The sequence below is a fragment of the Balaenoptera physalus genome (assembly GCF_965194825.1).
Source record: "Balaenoptera physalus genome assembly, chromosome: 16".
Taxonomy (NCBI): domain Eukaryota; kingdom Metazoa; phylum Chordata; class Mammalia; order Artiodactyla; family Balaenopteridae; genus Balaenoptera; species Balaenoptera physalus.
The window spans coordinates 4,843,143-4,859,086 of record NC_138898.1 but is presented as its reverse complement, the minus strand read 5'-3'; the positions used below and the strand labels follow the sequence as shown (position 1 = coordinate 4,859,086).

At 41.7% G+C, this 15,944-nt stretch overlaps 1 protein-coding gene across 1 annotated transcript in view; it reads left to right on the top strand.

Annotated features, from left to right (window-relative positions):
• The window catches only part of RAB22A (RAB22A, member RAS oncogene family), a 52,767-nt gene extending 37,080 nt beyond the window's left edge, over positions 1-15,687 (top strand). The window contains exons 4-7 of the mRNA XM_082428350.1: positions 2,864-2,935; positions 3,027-3,133; positions 3,769-3,878; positions 8,575-15,687. Of these exons, the coding sequence (XP_082284476.1) occupies positions 2,864-2,935; positions 3,027-3,133; positions 3,769-3,878; positions 8,575-8,672 (387 nt within the window). The 3' untranslated portion in view covers positions 8,673-15,687. The remainder of the gene's footprint in view (positions 1-2,863; positions 2,936-3,026; positions 3,134-3,768; positions 3,879-8,574) is intronic.
• The last annotated feature ends 257 nt before the right edge of the window (positions 15,688-15,944 follow it).

Genomic DNA, 15,944 nt, shown 5'->3' with positions numbered 1-15,944 from the left:
AGACAGAAAAGATATTTTGAGAAATAATGGCTGAAAATTTCCCAAATTTTGGTGGAATATATCAACTCGCAAATCCAAAAGTTTAGCAAACTCATAGGTACAAAGAAAACCACATCTAGTTCCATCATAATCAAACTGCTGAAAACCAAAGTTAAAGAGACAGATCTTGAAAGCAGCCAGAGATAATAGTATAGACACATTATGTGTGGGACACAACAGTATGAATGAGGGCCAGCTTCCCACAGAGTCAGTGGAGGCCAGGAGACAGTGGAGCAGTGTATCTTTAAAGTGCCAAAATTATCCATCTGCCAAAATTATCTTTAAAATATGAAGTCAAAGTCATGACACCATTAGAAGAAGAAAAGCAGAGAGGATTTAGCAGCAGCAGTCCCAGAAAGGTTCTCAGGCTAGAGGAAATGACACCAGATGGTAACTCAGATCCGTAGGAAGAAATAATAACCACTAGAAACAGTAAATATAAAAATCTGTCTTTTTTCTTCTTATTTAAGAGACTACTGGCTGTTTAATGCAAAAATTATAATATTGGATTGTGTGGGTTATCACATAGATTTAAAATATTTGACAATAGCACAAAGGACAGTGGGATAAAAAAATTCTTGTAAGGTTCTGATCTTTTACATGAGGTGGTGCATTTTAAACTCTAAGTCAACTGTGAGGAATGTATATTGTAGTTACAAGAGCAGCCATGTAAAAAGTAATACAGGAAGGTATAACTAAAAAGCCAGTGGACAAATTAATAAGTTAAAATTGAATACTAAAAAATAGTTAATGCAAAAGAAGGGAAGAAAGGAAGAACAGGTTTTTTTGTTTTTAATGGAACAAATATAAAGCAAACAGCAAAATGGTAGAACTAATATTAGTAAAAACCAAATATATCGGTAAGTACATTAAATGTAAAGGAACTAAACATTCCACTTAAAAGGCAGAGGTTGTCAGATTGGATCAAAAGTCAGGATCTAACAATGTGCTGGTTATAAAAGGATTACCTTAAATGTAAACCCAGACATTGCTTGAAAATAAGAGAATGGAAGAGGATATTCTATGCAGATCTTAAGCAAGAGAAAACCATTGTGGTTATATCAATATCAATAAATATCAATAAAATAGACTTGGATATTCAAGGATAAAGAAGGGGCATGAAAAGAGGAGCATTAGGGAACTTTCCATGTTGATACAAACGTTTTATATCTCAGTGGGATGGTGTTTACGTGGTTGTATACCTACACATTTGTTGTTTTACCAAAACTTAAGACCTTTTATAAAACTTAAGATCTTTGCACTTCTCTAAATGAATTTTACCTTACAAATTTAAATGGAAAAAACAAAACAAAGCCAAAGAAACAACAATCTTGTAAAGCATGTTGCCAGAATAATGCATCAAAAATGAAAGCTAATATTGCCTTTGCTCCTGTGACTCTCACCCCTTGGAAGACAATCCAGAGTCTTTTCTACCTAATAATCTAGTTTCCTTAAAGTTGCTTACAGGCTTTATTATTGTTTTTTTTTTCTTCTCTAATACTTAACATATTTTATCGGAAGTTATCAGGCTTTGACCCCAGAAGCAGGGATCTTTCTCATTGAGACTAGTAAAACTTCACATGGATGGTCATCTGGGTTTGGCATTTAGTTTGACCTCCTCCTGCACCTAAACAGTTCTTATTCCCTTATTCCCCACTTCTGGCTTACTACAGTGTGCCAGGCGCCTGGCCCAGAGATAAAACGGGGTACTGAACAGACATGCTCTCTTCCTCATGGAGTTTACAGTCATAATTTCACTTTCATTTGTAAAACTCAAATTAGCATGAAAGTTTAAAAGCCAAAGGTTAAGTCATTGGGTAAGAAGTTGTGGAGTCTGTAATTCTGTATATGGAATGTATTCAGATGCTCACTTCTCATGACATTTCCTACCTGTGTTTTGCGGGGAAGCCACAGAACAGAGAGCCAGAGGAGAGTCCAGTGGTATCTCTCACATCATATGTAGGGGTCAGGTTTCAAAGTCAGGGTGTAAGACAAAGGTCAAGCGTAGGTAAGAGTCTTGTCTTTCAACACTGGCATCACATTCACTGAGCAAGGTGCTCACACAGATGCCCAGGAACCAGGGTTGACTGGGGCGAGAGCTTCCCATTTTCCATCTCACACTCTATCAAGAGAAATGGCCCACTGAATCAGCCTCGCTGTTTAAATTGTTATTCCTCTCCCTTTCCTTCTCTTCCCTCCCTATTGTATTGGGGCAGGGAGGTGATTGGTGGGAAGGAACCCTGCACACAGAGTTAAATTCATGTAAATGAAATGAGATCTGTACCTGCATTTGGGAATTGCCACGTGTGTGGAAGATATCAAAAAAGCGAGTTACAGGCCCATCCAAGTCGTGAATGTAAATGTGTACTCATTTCTGTAGCACAATCAGCATTTAGATTACAGGGTTATCTTTTCAACACCCAAATGCAGCCACTTCTCTGGAGAACTATTTACAGCATTATTTTTATCTCTTTGATAGTTTGGGAAGCCAAAGTTTAAAGGACTATTGAACAAATGAATTTGGGAATTATAACATTGAGTTCAACTAAAATTCCTTTTTAGCTGAAACAATTGTTTATAGCACCATATTTAATTCCTATAAAACTGTATTCTAAACTACCTTCTGAGAGGCATTTCAGTGTTACATTAAAAGTTTTTGCCTTTGGTAATTATTGGTTCATTTGCTTTAAAGCATCATGTCATCTTCTTTGGCTTAAGAGAAAGATTACCTTTTGTGCAGGGATAATGGGCTTAAAAGTCTAGTAAAAAACATATTTAACCAGTTTTCCCAATTTTGTTGTTTATTTTTCCCTCTTCTCTGCAGTTTCGTGCCTTAGCGCCAATGTACTATCGCGGCTCGGCTGCAGCTATAATTGTTTATGATATCACAAAAGAAGTAAGACTTACATACCGTTTTCTTTAGACTATTTTGAAAACTCTGTTTTGGTTGCTTAGATCTCCAGTTGCTTTCCTCCTCTGTGTTACAGGAGACATTTTCAACATTAAAGAATTGGGTAAAAGAGCTTCGACAGCACGGCCCACCCAATATTGTAGTTGCCATTGCAGGAAATAAGTGTGATCTTATCGACGTAAGGTAAGTTATTAGAACAGGAGATTACAGTGCTGATTATGTGTTCCTTTTCTTACAGAGCAATATCCAATATAAGAATCTTGCTTTTATTTTATCTCTGACGTTGAAAAATTCCTTTTTGTTGTTTGGTTGGAGTCCTGAAGTTTCAAACTAAAATTTAAGAGTTCAGACATTTGGAGCTAATTAGATTATATATCGAGACAGGTGTGTGATTTATTCAAACGTCATTTGCATCATACTTGACAATATCTGGGATTAGTGTAGCCCTCAGCTCTCATGACATAGGATACCTGAATGGGGAAGGATATTTTAAGGAAAGCACGTTTATTGGCAATTTCTCTGGACCACTTCCACGATTCCCCAAGCAAGGGCTCTACTTTGAGGGGAAGAGAAACCCCGGTGATTCTCTGGCCATTCCATTGGATGCATTGCTAGTAGTCCCGAGTTCTGTTCTGTTCTGTTCTGTTTTCTTTAACCATAGAAGGGGTGTAATTGGGAGGACCACGGCGTCAGGGCTCATTCACCAGCCATTCGTGACATCCTTTATCATCATAAATCTGGTTAATTACTGGGTAGGTGGGGATCACATTAAGCTCTTGATGGGCAGAATTTCTGATTTGCAATTCATTGCCTTCCAGAGAGGTCATGGAGAGAGATGCTAAGGACTACGCCGACTCCATCCATGCAGTTTTTGTAGAGACCAGCGCCAAAAACGCGATAAACATAAACGAACTCTTTATAGAAATTAGTGAGTATCTCTGTGCCTCGTGGGTTTCCTCTGTGCAGAGCAACTTAAAACAGAATTATCTTGCCGAGTAGAATTTTCTCCTTACGTAGAGTGGTCTAGTCTCTGATACTGTTCTCAGTGGAATGAGATTTGAGAATTTAAGAGTGACGGTGGGTTTTCATATCATGCTGTAAGTGCTGGAGAGCTGCTGCCTGATGACTGTAGCCCTTCTAGAAAGAATGTTGCTACTGAATAAATATTGTGCAGGGCCTAGAGGTCCTAGAAGCCGTCATCTCTCCCTCTTTCTCTCTTTAAATGTGTTTCAATTAGTTGTCCAGAGTCATTGAAAATGAACAAAATAAATAAAGGGAAGTGAAATGTGTGTGTAATTCCACTGTAAGAGAGCCCTCAAAAATTAATACTAGGCTCTCGCTAGTGAAACGTAAGACCACTTTTTCCCACCCCTCCTCTTTCCCTTTCCCTTTGCAGAAGTGTTAATAGGACGGCACTAGACAGGGGAGAGGCTGCTGCGCGCCTTTGGGGTCCTCTACAGATTGTATCTGTGTGTTCATTTCATTCAAGTTCATCGGTATATTCGTGGAGAGCTGTTCCAGGCTCGGGGGAGACAGCGGCAAACGAGATGGGGTCTGCCCCTGCTGTCCTGGGGTGCACGTTCCACTGTGGGAGAGACAGTGAACACACAAATAAGTGAGGTCCTTTCAGATGATGAGCAGTGATAGGAAGAAAATAACGTAGGATGAAGTGAAAGGGTTTCTGCAGGTGGTCGGGGAAGGCTTCTCTGAGAAGGTGATACTGGAGCTGAGACCTGACAGAGCAGGTGTGCAGAGCCCTGGGGTTCATGTTAACTGAACAGGTCAGACTTCCCGTTGGAGGACAGGAGAAAGCCAGCAAAGCACAGTGAACTTATTCATTCAGAACCATCCTTTGGGGGAGGTCTGAGAGAAGTGGAAGGGCCCTTGGCCAACATGTAGAGGAAGGGCCACCGGGGCCAGGCAGGGACGGCCCAACAGAGGAGCAGGCCCGGGGCAAGCGCCGAGACCTGGGGGGCTTCAGAAAGCCCTGGTGACCCTGACAGCTGGCAAGGGCAGGCCCAGCTCCAGCAGGTGGACCGCACTGGGATTTAGGCCCTTGGCTGCTCAATTGTTGGGGTTATTTTCGGTGTTATTTTTATTTTTTGATGTTTTTAGTTTGTTCTGAGAACCAGAGATCTGGATTTTATGTAACGTGTCACACTGTTTAAACCTGGCCACTTATTCACATATTTTCAGGACCCTGTGCAGGCGTGCCAGGCGCATCTGCTGCCTGGGGCGGCTGGTAGAGGCCGGTGTGCACGCTCCAGTCCAGCCCCTGCCTGCCAGCGTTGAAGAGTCATGATATTATCGTCTTCCTAGATTGTAAATAGCAGTTACCCAGCATTCTTGAAAGGCAGTGTGAAGCCAGTCGGGAATTTTTCACAGTTCAAGCTAAAATATCTAAGTGTGTGGTGTCATGAGTGCTAAAATTATCACTATTTCTTTAAAGTGTTCTTTACTCCAGCAGTATTAAAAAAACAGGAAGGTGGTGAACTATACCAATAATGAAAATTCCTGTGTAAAAACTAGCCTGTACATACTCATTTTGACTGAAAAATAAAAAATATATGTTCAAAAAGATTAGAAAAATTTAAAGAGATGTAAATTGAGTTTATTATTTACTGGGGTGTTGTAAAATTGCATTAGCACAGTGCCTGGTTTGCTAGCTTTTAAAGTCTAGTATACATGCTGAAAAGTGCTCATATCAGAAGTGTAAAGCTCCAGGCACGTTCACGGACTGAGTAGACTCCTGTAATCGGCACTCACTTCAAGACCCAGCGGCGTCCCGGCAGCCTTTCCCCTCCTCCCCACCCCCAGGGAGGCACCATCCTGACCACTAACTCTTCTTGTTTTGCCTGTTTTTATATTTTATGCTTTTTAAAACATACTGGGTTTACTCTCCTGTGTGTGGCGTCTTTAGCTCTACATCACGTTAGGTAGATTTGTCCACATCAGCGCGCGATTCACCCTCATCGCCAGAGCGTGTGTGCTAGGGCGGGCGCGGCGAGGGATGCCCACAGTGTGGATAGGCGTTTGGGTAGTTACGTCCAGTTTCGAGCTGTGACAAGTAGAACCTCTGTGAACATTCTGCTTCATGTCCAACATGTACGCGACAGGTACACATTTTTCTTGGGTCTGTTTATACCCAGGAGAAGAATGACTGAGTCTTCAGGTATGCGTGCGTTGAGCACAAGTTTACTGTCAAACAGTCTTCAGGGTGGTTATATTGGCACGGACACCAGTGGGGTCTGCGAACCCCAGTCACTCCGACGCGGAGGGGCAGGGTAGTGACCTGCACCTATGGCAGTGAATGAAGTCGAGCACCTTTCCAGTGTCTGTTTACATTTTTATGATATCTAGATATCCTCTTTTGTGTAGTTTTGCCTATTTTTCTGTTGGGTTTATCTGCCTTTATCTTAGTATTTATAGTTTATTTTGACTATGAGTCCGTTGTTGATTATGTCTATTGGAGAGATGCACTGTGTGCCTTGACTTTCATTTTTTTTTTAATTTATTTATTTATTTATTTATTTATTTTTGGCTGTGTTGGGTCTTTGTTGCTGCACACAGGCTTTCTCTAGTTGCAGCGAGCGGGGGCTACTATTCGTTGCGGTGCGCAGGCTTCTCATTTCAGTGGCTTCTCTTGTTGGCGGAGCATGGGCTCTAGGCGCGCAGGCTTCAGTAGTTGTGGCATGTGGGCTCAGTAGTTGTGGCTCGTGGGCTCTAGAGCGCAGCCTCAGTTGTTGTGGCGCATGAGCTTAGTTGCTCCGCGGCACATGGGATCTTCCCAGACCAGGGCTCAAACCTGTGTCCCCTGCATTGGCAGGCGGATTCTTAACCACTGTGCCACCAGGAAAGTCCCTTGACTTTCATTTTTGAATCAACTCCTTTAGTAACTTGGAGCTTTTAATCTTAATGTAATCCAATTTATCCTTATTTTCCCTTACGGTTAGCATTTTGGGGCTCCTGTTTAAGAAATCCTTGCATATTCTCAGGTCACGAAGGTGTTCTCCTCTGCTTTCTTCTAAAAATATTTCAGAGATGGCTCTGTAATACCAGCTGTGTTTTCAGTATCCATTTATTGAGAAATAAGTAATGACAAGAAGAGTCAGTAAAGCTTTTAAATAAATGTGCACTGTATTCACAGCAGTGCATATAGGCATTTGAAAGTGCTTGTAGGACATACTGGAGGACGCTTCCTAGCCATGCGGGCACCGTGCTGTGTACTGCCCTCTCCCTCCCCAACCCCAGACTTGCAGGCTGCTGGATGTGCCAGAGGCTTCAGGCTGGGCACCCGAGGACCTGAGAGTTGGCAGATTCCCACTCAGCCTCATTAGTGCCAAAGATGCAGGTGTCAGTTCGTTCCATGTTTTCAAAATACCTCAGTGCCAGGTGCTATGCTAAATAGATATTGGAAACATAAAGCTGGAGATCTCTTCCCTTGAAGAGCTTTGGGCCTGATTAGAGGGAGGTAATGGAGATAGTTGCGTAAACAAATGTGTAGTAAGGTGCTTCTGGCTCCTGACTTGATTTTAGCATCTGAGATACTGGACAGAGTTAGGAAGTGGGAGGGTGTCAGGAACGCCTTTGTACAGGAAGCAGCGCGTGAGTTACCAGTGAGGTAGGTGGGTGGGTGATTCAAGGTTGCTCTCGAAATTGACATTATGAGTCACAGAGCAGTAAAGTGAAGCCTGTTCATTCTCATGCATTGTTGGTAGGAGAGTAAAGTGGCACAGCCTCTTCAGAGAGCAATTTGGCAGCATCTGTCAAAATTGAAATTGCACGTCCTTCTTGCATTTGTGCTAGATAGACACTGGGAATACAGTGTCGGTGTCAGATAAATACCCAGGAGTAGAATCGCGTGACCCGGCTCTTCCACGCCTGTTAATTTATCCCACACATGCACTCATGGGTTTACAAACACAGTCTTTGCATTGTTTTTAATAACATCAAAATATTGGAAACAGACTTAAATATCTATCAATAGGGGATAAAGAACGGTACATCCACACAACGCGGTATCACAGAGCTACTTAAAAGAACGCTCTGGTGGAGCAATCCCCAGGATATATTAAGTGAAACAGTATTTGCTTCTGCCCTGGTTTTAAGAGCGTGTGTGTATTGTGCATGTCTGCACACACCTGTCTCTGGAAGGTGGCCTCTGCCGCGACACAGAGGGACTGGCACATTCTGATGCAATTTTTTTAACATGTAATTTTTTTTAGTTAAAAAAATGTGTACTAAATGCCATGTGATACCCTTCTTTGGACCCTGGAACAGAAACAGGACATTAGTGGGAAAACTGATGGCATCTGACAAAAGTCTGGAGTCGTGTTGATAGTGATGTTCCAGTGTCGAGTTCTTCGTTTTGCCAAATCCCATGGTAATGCTATAAGATACCAAAATCAGGGGAAACTGAGTGAGGGGGATACAGCAGTGCTCTGTGTTACCTTTGCAACTTTTCTGTAAATCTAAAAGTCTTCCAAAATTAGAAGTTTTTTCAACTTTTTTAATTTTAATGAAAACTGTCAAATTGCATCTGCGAAATGGTTGTGTCTGGGAATGAACAGATTGAGAAAGTGAAAGCTCATTCCCTTCCCTCCCTTCCTGTCCTCTTGGTTCAGGTCGAAGAATTCCATCCACTGACGCCAACCCGCCTTCCGGTGGAAAGGGCTTCAAACTCCGAAGACAGCCTTCGGAGCCAAAACGGAGCTGCTGCTGACTGAGCCTCGGCCTCCAGGCTCAACAGTGAAGTCGGTGGTCCTGAAAGTTAGCGGGAGGGCTGGAGCCCTGTCGCCAGGGCTCGCCTCGCCGGTCTTGGATCTTCTTCGGGCAACAAGGATTCACAGGAATTGACCGGTTCTGTTTCCTCTTTGGAGACTGCAGCAATAATATTTCAGTCTGTGGACTTCTCTTCTGTAAAGAATCTCTGGTGTACAAAGGGACTACTACATCATTGGCTTTTGACCTTGCTGAGAAGGAGTGTATAATTGTATGGATGGTAGGATTAAATTGTTGAGTAGTTTTGTAATCAAGATTTTATGTAACATTTGTAAAGGGAAAATTAGCACTTTTGTGGTTCTTAAGGGAAAAAAAAGATCTTGAGATTATCATTTCCTTGGTTTCCCATTGATACCAATGATACCATTTTCTTGGTATCATTTAGAATGTGGTCGGTTGTCATAAATGGAGGGATGGCAATTATTATTATTTGAAGCTAAAATGGGTTATTTATAGGGCTGATGGAGATGGTTTCCCCCCTGCCGTCTCTAAAGCACTTTCCGCTGGGTACATCAGCCCAGGACACGCACAGTAAACTCCCAGCCGCAGGTGCACGCCTCACCCTGGGTTTGCATCTGGACCCGGTCACATGCGTGTCACCAGGCACATTATTGGCACCTTTTTCAGGAAGCTGTCACGATCAAGGTGGTGGTGGTGGTAGAGAAGCTGCCTGGAATAAATTGAATTGCAGATGATTATAAACTGACTAGCAGTGGTTTACAAAGAGAAGAAGAGAGAAAGTAAAGAAAGTGGTGTAAATGCTGTCAATTTTTTATTTAACCGAGATATTTTGGTGGGGGAGACAATGATCTGTTGCTTAGCGTATGTAAAGTTGTAGTCTATATTTACGAGACCATTGCTTACAGATTATAAATTATGTAAATACATTAACAAATTCTGTGTTTCATTCAACACTCCATTTCCTCTCGCACTGTGCCCGCCCGTTTCTCAGCCTGTGCACAGGAGGCTCCTTGATGCACGCTGACATGGTGCAAAAGCTTAGAGTGCGAGGCTTGCGATCGGTCAGGACTTCTCTGCCTTCCCTCCCGCCACCCCCGCCCCTCCAGTCCCATCTGGAAATCATCGTGAGTGAAGACTATGCCACTTTGACAAGCCTGACTAGCCCTTCCTAGCTTCGGGGCAAAAGATTAAGGTCCCGAGCTCTCCGCATTTACCTACCTGGTCTTGGGGGTAAGTTTCTTTTAGCTTTTACAGCAACCTCAGGCCAACTGTTTCGAGAGAGCTTTCCTTGTTAACAATTTAGCCTGCCTTTCCGTTTCCCTTGTTTTCCCTGCCTCTGTTAGTGGTTAACGGCTCTCTTCCCTCAGGGAGCCTGCTGAGGTTTTTAATGTAATCTAAAAATAAAGCACTGAAGTGAAGTTGGTGAAAATTTGTTCCTGGGCTAACTTGGCACCCTTCCAACCTGAGTATTGTACGGGAAGGAAATGTACAAGATCAAATAGGAAATGAAACAGTTTGAATTTCAAACCAAATTGTGCTTTCAGAGCTATCCTTAAACTGAACAGTTGAAACTTTTAAAAATAATGGTTATTTCTTTGTGCCCCCCCACTTGATACGGTTAGATTGTAATGGGAAAATTATAACTCAGATTAAGTAAAAAACGATTCCCTTTCCCCTGGTGTATGTCTTAAGCATTTGGAATTGCTTATTCTCTTATCGAAATCATATAGAAGGAATGTAGGTAGTGAAAATTCTAATGTTGTTTTGTTTAAAATACGTGTGGACTCTGTGCCCCTGCAGCATCTAGCTTGCTTCCCAGCGTGAAATTAGCAAGCCTTCAGAGAGAACGCGTGATTCTGAGGGCTGGGCTCTTTACACCTGAAGGTGGTTTGGCTTTGTTTCATATATTTCCAAATGGATCGGGCCATCAGGCCACTGCCCTGGTTTGTCCCTAACATTCCCACTGCTGGGCCTCTATCTCCATGACAACAACACAAAACAAAGGTTGCTGGATTCACGAAGAGGCGATGCGTGTGTGGCCCTTTCCGTCTTTTTTCACCAAAAGATGACACAAATCTGTGACCTTCACATGTTTTCAACCAAAGCTGTCAGTCAGCTGTGGATGATTTCATGGTGTCTGTGTGCACAGGGAAAGGCATAGTGCCTCGGTGCCTCTCTTATTGGTAAGGCCTCCGAATGCCTCTCATCCTATTGTGACATTTACTGCACGGAGCCCAGAACGGGTCCATCCTTCAGCCCTCCGCAGCCGCTTTCTCATCCTGATTTCTCATTCTCCTTCCCATGTGTTCCTCATGCGTTTCAGGGCCTCTCTTGCTCTCATTTTCCTCAGTCTGTCTCAGAAATTGCCATGTCTCTGTTTCTCATGTGGTGTCTTTTTAATGCTTAACAATAACAACTACACATTGCTCTCTCAGAATTCAGAATTCATACTTGATGAGAACAGGGGGAAAATGTTTTCAGTTATCTTGTTTGCTTCTCAAATGCAAAGATGAATATTAAAGTCAGAAACAGTGTTTTATTTTGAGCCCACTTTGGATTATTCACCTGACTAAACGATGATCTAGTACACGTTTTATATATTCTTTATTCTTATTTCTTATTATGAGAAAATGCTAGATTGTAAAAGAATTGAGTCATAGCCCATCTATAAAAATCTTTTGGTTCTTTTATGACGCAGGGACATCTTTAAAAACTTTGGGGACTGAAAAGAGAAAAATCATTAATTAGCTGCAAGTGTATATTGATTCCTCTCAGAGAAATGGAAATCAGCTCTTTGCAGGTGTCCAATCTTAGTAACCATTGGTCTTAAGAACTCTCCTTTCACATAAGTGTTTTTCTGATTCTGTGATAACTCATTAACTGTCATTTGGTGATTAAAAGAACATAAAGTATGAGTATGATTAAGTGTCCTTCATTTTAAACTCTCTTTAATAAGTGATTAGGGAGAAGTACCTATTGCAGGCCCTTCTGGTTCCAAATGAAACCTCCATCACCTGCTTTTCAGCCACAGGCCACGTTCTACACACAGCGAAGGAAAGGTCTGATTCCTTTAGAATAACACACTTCCTGGTCGCCTGTGTGTGATTTTGTTTGAGGTGCCTGCCTCCCGTTGTACACAGGCTTCCTGGATTCCTCCCCATGTGTGAGAGGATTGACCCTCCTATATTGGAGGCCCGACCTCCTCTAAGTGGGCTGGTGTCCTTCTTGAGGTTATCGGGTTTTATTATTTCTAAATATATAAAAAGGGAAAGAAAACCACATTTAATTTCAGAACTTCTTTTTACGTTTTGTGTTTATTTCTTTTCTATTCTCAAGAAGGAAAATAGGTCTAGGAGACCTTCTAAATTAAACTCTGGGAGATAGAATAATGAAAATGTCCTCAGATGACGATTCCATGGCTTTCCTGGAGGCGTCAAACCAGCATATCTGTACTGTTATGTCATTGTGTTAAAATGGGCAGATTTAATTCAGACTACACCGCACTAATTGGCATGTCAGCCTCAGAGCTTGAAAAGGCATTTGTTCACTGTTATATGCATCTTTTCATAGGCTGAGAGTAAGTTGCAAAAGAGGTTGTATAAATTCTTATAAGCATTTTTTCACTTGTTTTTTTTCAGAACACGCTGAGAATGTGATTCATGGCCCCTTAGTGTATAAGAAGTATGCACACAGTATGTTATATATGTGACAGACGAGCCCCCTACACATTCGGATGTCTTTGCAAGAAACTGTATAAGTAATGAGAAAATCCTTTCCTTCTGGGGAAAAGTTATTAGAATCCCCTTAACTCTGATCTATACTAGGTACCTGCTGTAGAACATCTTGGGGGGGAAATGACAGCCCACAGACTCAGGCTGGCTCTTCTCTCTCAACTCATTAGGCTGCAAATGTTCCTCCTGTCTCTGTAATGAAAGTTAAACAACAGTGATAAGCCAGAGAGTGGAAACCTGTAAAAATTCTTCATTATTTAAATTTGTTTTAAAGGGACTATAGCAGCATGACTTGTTTGACTGCAAGAGATCGTCTACCTCTTAACAGTTAATATTTTTTAAAAGAAGAAGCAAAGTGTACCTTCAAGGGTCAGGCTGTGACTATATACCTGCCCTCAGCTTGGTCCATCAAAAATTTTTAAATGATTCAAGGTAATGCTTAGGAGATGTGTTTTAACTCCTGTGGTACTATGATTCAAACAAACAAACAAAAAAACAGTCCAAGCACCAGATTTATCCAGGAGACAAACATGATAACTGTATAGTTTTAGCAAAGGGAGATGGAGGTGGAATTTAGCCTTGGACTGAAAGAAATGACCTCTGCCCATTTCTCTTGACAGCAGAGTTACTTGTCTTGACTTCCAGTAATAGAAATCCAGGCAATGTGGTTATCCAGTTTTCATGAAATATTAATGGAATTCTGGGGCATTTGTCCTGTTTTATGTGCAAATGAAAGTCTAAAAAAAAATCAGGAGGGTATTACATTTTTCAGGAGCCTCCACTTTTTCAGTCCAAGAGAATGATAAGTGAGCAACCTGTTATTGATGAAGTTTCATTAGGCATAATGAAGAAAGGGAATAAATAGAACCAAGAATCTCCATCTTTCTCAGTTTGTCCTTCAGGATTCTCCTAGCATGTTAGGAAAATGATTTACTTCCCAAATCTAGAAGGACTTCCAGTGGCATAGATCAACTTTGATTTTTGGTCTGTACCATCAGAAATAACTAATATCTGTGTTCTTTCCTCTTAGAGTATAATCAGTTCCAGATAGGCTAGAATTGTTTGTGGCTTTCAAACAAAAGATTCAGAAGATTATTAAAAAGAAAAATCCAAAATCTTCCACCTTTTCCTTTCATTACCTTGAACATTTTAGATAGATAGTAAGATTAGGATGTGTCATCAGTAGATACTAGAATTGAAACCATGGAGTCTTAACGAATTAAACAGAAATTTTAAAAAATTCATGGCCAGTTCATTTTCAGATTGGTGTGCATGGTCCTGGCATCCAGTGCCTCATCAAAATGCTTCATAATTGAAACAAACAAGATTCTAGATAGCTTTCCACGAACAGGAATTCAAGTGCCAGGAATTCAGCCAGTTAATGGGAAATCCTCAGATAGGAATGATTTTTTGAAAGAGCCTTCTATAGTTGGCAGTTTTAAACTGTAGACCTTAATCACCTCCTTAATCCTGCAAAAGAAAATGCTCCGGTTTTGATGCAACTTCTTGATTCAGGAACTTTTTCGTGTTTCCAGAAGCAAATTGTTTAAAGCGGTGCTTCAGAGGAAATCATCTTTAAAACAGCATTTCACACACAGGGCTGACAATCTTTACTCAGAATGGCAATTATCCGGGAAACTCCCCATCTTATGTCACGGAGAAAAGCCGAGCACCCCTTCTTCCCCAGGGCAAGCACAGCGCCCACTGAGCACCAGCTGGCGTGGCACAGGCTGGGGGGCGGGGTGGAGCACGCCCCCTCCCACTTCAGGAATCGTCAGCGCCCAGCAGCGTGTGACATCAATTGGAGCTTAACCCTTAATTCATCGTTATTAATTTTTTCATGAAATTTATACTTGAATCATCAGTTTCACCCACTGGAAAATGTTGAAAGTGGGGCTTAGATGTGTGTACCTCCGCTGACTGCCTATGCGGTTATTACCTAGTTTAGGAAACTTTCTTAATGTGGCTCATGCACGTGATGTCCAAGTGACTGGTCGATTCAGTGTGGGGAAAATTAGCAGCAGCTGGCCAGTCAGAGCAACTGATCGGTGGCTCCGTTTCTTAAACCGTTTGTTGTATTGTGTAGACAGAGCTTTATCGCCCTGGAAAAGATTTTTTTTTTTTTTTAACTCTCATCCAGCCACTCAGTCTTTCCATCGTCTCACTTTATGAGTCACTCACATAATTGTCAATCATGCCTCGGACCTTCTTAAGAACGGACGTCTTGCCTTCTCTGCGATCGAAGCCGACTTCTTGGCCTTATTTCTCTTCTTCTCATTTTGCTGTGGGCTCTCCCTTAAAGACGCAGGGCACCAGCTGCCTCAGCGCGTGTGACATGCCTTCCCGTGCCGCCTTACCTGGTCGCAGCAGTAAGGTTTGCCCACCGCATCCGAAAGAGAAAGCAACAGGCAACCCGTACTGTCAGATAACACAAAGGCTAATTTTAGGGGCAGAAGTCCAGTATTTCCAACGAGGAAAAGGGCAGTACTAGCTTACAGTGGCAACATGACTGCGGAACAAAATGTTTCTTCCCGCCGGCGATGAGGCAGTTTTAAGTGTCAGCACCTCGCTTAGTTTGTAATAGAACATTTGTGAAAGTGTGTAAGACCCCAAGTCTAAAGTCTTGAAGAGAAATGGCTGTGGAGATGAGCCTAGACATTTAAAAAAAAAAAAAAAAAGCTAAGCCTTTGTACCAGCAATTCTTATTTCTCCTAAGAATGTCATGCCTTTTCAAGACCTGATGCAAGGAGTAAGATATTTGTGCCTTTCTATAATAGCGTCTATTATGAAAAAAATCCAATTAAGTTGCTTACAGATTAGGCCGCCTTGTTGCACTATAAACAGCCCAAATTTATAGCCGTGGCTTCCCTGCATGACGCATCGCTTAATTACCTGTGATGAAATATTGTAATGATGGTTTGCCAAGCTTAAATGGATGTTTGAAGACTTTATTTTTGCAGTCTTAACCTTGGGCTGGACCTAAGTCTATATATAAACCGTATGATGTCTGTATTGTTTGTAGATGCTGACGAAAGAAAACTTGATCTTTTGATCTTTGTTGTAAGATTTTTCTTTTTACATTTAGGCTGGTAGTAGATGGTTTGCAATGGTGGTTGATTTGGCATACTGTTAAACTATATTGTTTTAGCTTGAATATTCTATACTAAACTTTTATAGAGTATAACATGCTAAGTCACTACAAAATTTGTTGTATTGTAAGGAGAGTGTAAACATTTTGTTAATAAAATGCTATGTTTACAGATATTTGTATTTGCCTTTCAAGTGGTTTTTCTTTGTGATAGTCTTCATCACACGTTTGTCTTAACCAAATCTCCCGGAGTCATTTTAAAATGATTTTTGAAAACTGGAATGCCAGAACTTGGATAGCTGTAGTGTCTGGTGAGCAGCGCGGTATTTGTATCCATCACTCCAGCTCCCAGCAGCTCTCTCTTAGACAACTCCTTGCTGTCCGTGTCCTTGCAGAGCTCAGATGGGGAACGATGATGCAGGCAGGCCTGCAA